Source organism: Trachymyrmex septentrionalis, unplaced genomic scaffold (assembly GCF_001594115.1).
Source record: "Trachymyrmex septentrionalis isolate Tsep2-gDNA-1 unplaced genomic scaffold, Tsep1.0 scaffold74, whole genome shotgun sequence".
NCBI lineage: Eukaryota > Metazoa > Arthropoda > Insecta > Hymenoptera > Formicidae > Trachymyrmex > Trachymyrmex septentrionalis.
Genome location: NW_017305927.1, coordinates 1,481,040 through 1,487,314, shown reverse-complemented (window position 1 = coordinate 1,487,314; position 6,275 = coordinate 1,481,040). Strand labels below are relative to the sequence as shown.

At 31.8% G+C, this 6,275-nt stretch overlaps 2 protein-coding genes across 6 annotated transcripts in view; one reads left to right on the top strand and one right to left on the bottom strand.

Annotated features, from left to right (window-relative positions):
* LOC108754025 overlaps nucleotides 1-2,670 on the top strand; it is a 3,695-nt gene extending 1,025 nt beyond the window's left edge. The window contains exons 1-3 of one of the 2 annotated variants that reach the window (XM_018496040.1): nucleotides 484-548; nucleotides 778-980; nucleotides 1,359-2,670. In XM_018496040.1, coding sequence (XP_018351542.1) covers nucleotides 893-980; nucleotides 1,359-1,915 — 645 coding nt within the window. In that variant the 5' untranslated portion in view covers nucleotides 484-548; nucleotides 778-892 and the 3' untranslated portion in view covers nucleotides 1,916-2,670. Of the gene's footprint in view, nucleotides 1-483; nucleotides 549-777; nucleotides 981-1,358 lie in introns of those variants that run through there. The other variant, XM_018496038.1, reaches the window with a different exon arrangement.
* Nucleotides 2,671-2,717: 47 nt separating this feature from the next.
* Nucleotides 2,718-6,275, bottom strand: part of LOC108754024 (alkaline phosphatase, tissue-nonspecific isozyme) — a 9,964-nt gene continuing 6,406 nt past the window's right edge. For all 4 annotated transcript variants that reach the window (XM_018496037.1, XM_018496036.1, XM_018496034.1 and 1 more), the window contains 5 exons: nucleotides 5,059-5,222; nucleotides 4,632-4,979; nucleotides 4,376-4,574; nucleotides 3,404-3,625; nucleotides 2,718-2,891 (listed from right to left, as the gene is read on the bottom strand). In XM_018496037.1, coding sequence (XP_018351539.1) covers nucleotides 2,719-2,891; nucleotides 3,404-3,625; nucleotides 4,376-4,574; nucleotides 4,632-4,979; nucleotides 5,059-5,222 — 1,106 coding nt within the window. In that variant the 3' untranslated portion in view covers nucleotide 2,718. The remainder of the gene's footprint in view (nucleotides 2,892-3,403; nucleotides 3,626-4,375; nucleotides 4,575-4,631; nucleotides 4,980-5,058; nucleotides 5,223-6,275) is intronic.

Genomic DNA, 6,275 nt, shown 5'->3' with positions numbered 1-6,275 from the left:
ATATACATATATATATATTTAAAAGTATGATTTAAAATACAATTTATTTTAACTAATTCGTTTTTAACAAATAACTGTTGTTAAAAGCTTTTACATTTTAGCAATCAGTTTGAACGTCCTATATACATATATGTATAATTATTTTGATAGTTCAACAAAATCGTTTTCAGATTTTTGTCTAGCTAAATTTTTAGATACTTTAGCAAAACGTTCTTGTCGTGTAAGTTTAAAATACTAAACATTTTAGTCAATAATTATAAGTTTTCAGTGTAAGATGTAATATAAGATTGAAGGCTTTAAAAATAGTTTATCTAACAATTTCAATAAAAAACATTTTTTAATTAGACAAACGATTTTTGCATATTTCTTGCGATCGTTAAGTCATGAGAAATTTTTGCGTCGAAAAATTAATCTCGGGTCGACAGGCTATCGAATCGTGACGCCTTTTTATAAACTATACAACTTCGACAGTACGAATGACGAGAATCTTTCAGTACTGATCGAAACGCTCACTGGTGACTTTCATTAAAAGTTGTCACCAAAGATCGGTAATAGATTAATTTTGTTCGTTAATCTCATTTATTTAATTTATGTTTCTATTCTGTAAGTATATGCATTTTATTCTTAGCGACAATTATTAATCAATTATTAATTTTTTTCTATACTTACATAATTTTTTTTATATAGTCATCACTAAATACTTTACATAATAATATAATATTTTCAAGTGCAAAAAGCAATTAGGTTTATATTCACTAATGCGCTTATCTTTTCCAGGTGATATTCCGAGTATATTCCCTGAGGGAAGAAAACTTTACGTGAAGACAGAAAAACAGCATCGATCTCTGATCACAGATAGGTATTAAACATATTCTCCGAACATCGTGCTAAAATGTCACAGACGTCTGAGATCATGGAGCAGAAAGATGGCCTAAAGGGGAAACCAACTCTCGTTAGACGAGTGTCCGATATGTTTAAGGGTAAATAAACAAAACATTCGCATTCATTATCTTTTTCTCAGTCCCAGCTCGTTTTTCCTAAATAACATGGAACATTCCAGCAGTATTATTACTGGAACGTTCCACATTATCTAGGTTTGTACGTGCAAGAATCTTATGAATCGAATTATAATTTTAAATACTCTTTTTAGATGTTTCTTTTATTAAATCGAATTATAATTTTTAAAACCCTCTTTTTGATGGGAGACATATTTATCCAATAATATCTCAACGGTTTCACTCTTTTTGCAAAAAATTATGTAGTTGGAATACCATGTAATAAAAACTTTTTTAGTTCGTGAATGATAGTAACTACGTAATATCGTACTGATTAAGTATTCTTTTCTCTCTCAATGACAGATGGAAATTACAGCGGGCCACCAATGCTATTCCGGCACGCATCGATGCAGAAGATCCGCCATTGTTGTCAGAATCTCAACTTGTTACCATATCTTCTCTACTCTTTCGATAATTCCAAGTCGCATCCTCTAGCGCGCAAGGTGCACGTTTACCTCAGCTATTTTCTTCAGGAGATCACGATCAATCTCCTGGTCACGTACGAGAATTTGCGTTTATCTGTGCTGCATGAAATCCTTATCGAGAAACCAGCCGAAGTGCAAAAAGCAATTCCGGAAGTGAATAACGACTTTACTAAACTTGCCGCAAGGTTCAACAGGTTTAAAAAGCCGAAGCGCAAGCACTCATGCTATTTAACTGCGGCCGTGTATTTTGTTCCGTTGCTACTCGTCTTTCAAATGACGACCCTATGTAGTTTGACGATTTTTGGCAAGTATACCCCTGGTTTCATCTTCCTAGTCACCTCGGTGCTCTTTCTCGGTGGTATCGCGCTTAAAATACTGTTACACGGTGCTATGTTGTACGGCATGAAGAATTGTGAGAGAAAAAGAGGGCAGTGATCTTCCGCCGTTTTCACCGTTGCTTCATCATCTAAAAACAATAGAAGGACCAGAGAAGACTCCGCATTCGGAGTTCGCGTGTTTCGTCATGGTACACGGCATCAAATGTTACCTTCTGTGCATAACCGACAGAACATTAACATATGTTAACGCGTTCGCATTGGTAAAACTCCGATAGCTTCTTCCATCTTAACGTAGCCCTTCCTTTTTCACCTAACGTTTCCGATCATCGGTTTCATATATGTATTCTTTCTTTTTTATACTTGTTAAAGTCATTAAGCTGGAATCGCGTAAATGTGTAGAATATACTGTAAAGAAGACATTTTTATAAACTATATATGATGTATAAGTGCAATAACGTATTTTTAAGCGAAAGCACAATCTTGATTGTTCTCAAACGTAATCTCGGAGGACTGTTTGCATTCTACGACTTCACGACGCAAGTATTGCGAGTGTTTTTATCCTCTGCAGCATAAGACTGAGAATTATTTTTTAATATATGTTTGTAAATAAACGTGCGAGTGATATATGTATATGTATATAACGCGAAAGGTGGATTTGTAAAACTGTCTCTCGATTTGTTACGACAAGAAGAAACGGATAGGACCCTGATGTGGCCATTGAAAGTTACTCTAATTTGTGATGATGTGGGTACAAGTGATATTTCACAGGCACTTGCAATACCACTTAATTACACATGATAAGAGTTATTTTATGCGTATAGATTCACGCCTTTAGCAATCATATCGATATTGATTTTTGTGAAAAATAAAAAACTGATAATACTTTTATTAACTTCTGATTTATTTATACACGAAAGTTAATAAGATCAGACTACTATATAAAACAACTGGATATAGAATGCGGTGCGATATTTCCGCATTGTTAGAATACTCGCCGATTCCTGCAGCATATGCGATAACATGCGCAACATAGTTCTGTTCGTGCACGCTGTGGAAAAGATGGGCATACGGTCCTGTAAAGAAAATTCAAAGTATTTAAAACTAGAGTCAATTTGTTTAAATCCGCAGAATACAAACTAACAATAATATCATTGTTACAATTTCCTATTAATGTAACTTTATGTACAATATGTGTTATATTGCATTTATATTAATAGCTAAGTGGAAAATTATAATAATATTGATATGATATTACTGTTACTTTGTGTTCTGCACCTAATTTCGATAGGATAACATTTATGAAATTATATGACGAAATCTTTCATAAAATTTGTAATCTGCAATTATACGAATATATTTATAAAAACAAATGTAGAACTCTGATCTTTTCTAAAATATTGATAACTGTTTGCACAATTAATTTCGACATAATTTTGACAAAACAATAGTGATATGATGAATTATCTTTAGCGATATATTTGTCGAATTAAATTTGGAAAGAAATTATCCAATAATTAAAAAAATATATTTTAGGTATATTTTTTAACTGCAATCTTTCGTAACAATTAATTAAACATTGACGTACCTATAGCGTATACAACTACATCTCCACCGCCGTGATGAGCCTCGTCCGATATGATTGTAGCTTGCTGGCTATAAGTAAAATCGCTAGTGTTCGATTTGGATGGATTAATTCTCTTGGCTTGACCGTCATTGTCCACAATGTAAGCGACATTGTTCGGTCCACCCGTGCTGTAGGATAATGTGGTATACGGTGTCCCGTCGTATTTAGATTTTTGAGCGATTCCTGAAATATTCTCGCATAAGAATAAACGGTCCGAGAAAATTTTATACACACACTGAAAAAAAAGTATTTGACATTTGTGACTTAAATAGAGCTTCCTTATATAATTACAATAATAGTAATTAGAAGTCCCATTTTTATTGTATAATCAAGATAAAATAATTATGGCTAACAGTTTCATTTTTATAATTATTACTGCTATAATGTTAGTAAAAATAATTATATTTATACAGTTCTGCATAAAAAAAAATAATTGTATATAATTGACAATAAAAAGATTATGTAATAAATTATTAGGTTTTGCAGCCAACAACATATTTTTGGTATATATATAAAACTGCAAATATAATCAGGGAATGGAAATGACTCGTTACAGTTACAAGTTACTTTTTTGGTAACATCACTGGTAACTGCGTTACTTTTGTTTTACTAACTGTAAGGGTAACGTAGTTATAATTTTTTTGGTAAAGGTAATGAATTTTACAGTTACTTTTATCGTTACTTTGCACATTATTGGACACGGTTCGGTTGATGGACACAAGCCACTCATAACTTGAGAATAGAAAACCTCTAAGCACTCGTCCGCTGTGATTGGTAGTCGTCGATTTTAAAAAAGTACGGAAAAGTTACTTTCTCAAGTAACGGTAACTGTAACGAGTTACTTTTAAAAATTGATAACTAGTAATGGTTATAATTATATAACCGTTATAATTACAAATACTAAACACCCTTCTTTCAATGCATTGATCTTACCCAGAATAGATGAACCTCGAGGACTGTATCCGTTAAAGATCATTGACTGCGTGTGATCGCTCGTGACTATTACGAGAGTGTCATCGAGGTCGATCATTCTAAGAGTGGTATTAACGGCGTCCGACAATCGGACAGTTTCTAACAGCGCTTGAGCGGCATGACCGCGATGATGAGCGAAATCGATTAGACCACCTTCGACCTGGAAGAGCAGTTATATTAATTTCTTTTATAATCTTATCTAAGATAATAATTGTACCATTAAAAAATATCCTTGTTTGGATTTTTGTAAAATTCGTAAAGCCATCACAGTCATTTCTTCTAAGCTCGGTTGTCCCTTCGGACCTCGTTCTCGTTCCCAGTCCATCGCGATGTGACCGTTGGCGAAAATACCTAGCAGATAATCTACGTTATCAATATCAACCCGGGACAATTCTTCATTGTTTTCCACGACTTTATAAGCTAAATTTCTATCAGACTTATCTCTCATCCATTCATTAATGAGATCACGACCGTCTTGTCTGTAGCAAGCCCACGTATCTATTGGATCAAATTCGCTCGCGCTCACGTTAGATTTCATCACCTGTCTACCACCACCCATAATTACCTATAAAAAGATAAACGTATTATTATTTATTGTATTATTCTCGTAATTAAACAAAGTACACAGTTTGTTCTTTGTTTACTCGAATATTTTTCCCCGGTTCATTCTCCACTAATTGTCTAGCGATATCTTTACAGCCAGTAACGTTTTTAGGCATTTTGGATTCGCACTCCCACCTGCGATTTGCACAGTGAGCATAAAGCGGTGCCGGAGTAGCATGAGTAACTCTGGTATTCGTCACGAAACCTGTACGTTAATTACGTATTATTTTACAAAAATATAAACTAGTAATTACAATTAAAACAAAAATACTTGAAATGAAAGTTTTATTTTCACTTTAAATTTTTTGAAAGAATTATTAAATGACACACATATATATATATATATATATATATATATATATATATTATATATAGTGTTTAATATATGTATATACATAGTTTAATATATTTTTGTATAAATTAATGCTACGAAAAGATTAAAAATTTAACAAAAAAATTTTTTTAAATAATTATTTATGCATAGGCAATCGTTAAGGGGCTCCTAAAATTATCCTGTTTCACCACGATTACATTTTAGGAGAAATCTCCGAATTGGCTTCGCAGATTGCAAAATTTTTTTTTCAGAATTAAAGAATGCATAAAAAGAAAACCTAAAAAACATAATTTCACAAGAAAATGAGAAAAAAATAAAAAAAATTCACTTTTTCTGACATGTAAAACTGTCACCTGAGGCACCGACGAGATATTATCGACATTATCGACAATTGATATAAATTTGCTATTATTAACATAAATATTTGATTCATACATTATTAAATTCATGATTTTTTTATTACATAAATGTTCCATAAATAAATATACATAGTTGCAAAGCTATAATATTCTATGTATTGCAGAAAAATTACAATTTTTTCTCTGCAGTTATCATCTCTGTTGATATTCAAACTTTGATGATAGCACTAAAATCAAAATTTTAAAGAAAAATCGAATGTTATTGAGTTCTAATTGCATAAATACGTCCACTAAATTAATAAATCATAAAATTAGTACAATATTTCTAGTTTTTAACTCTTAATTATTTCAATATTCACAAGAATATCTCGTAAGGATATCGGTTTTTAATAGTATCTCGTCGGTGACATTGCCGAAAAATTACAATTTTTTTTTCTGCGGTTATTATCTTTAATGATAATCAAACTCAGATAATATCATTAAAACCACTTTAAGTAAAAATCGAGTATTATTAAGTTTTAAACATATGTACATGTCTACAAAACTAATAAATCATAAAATTAGT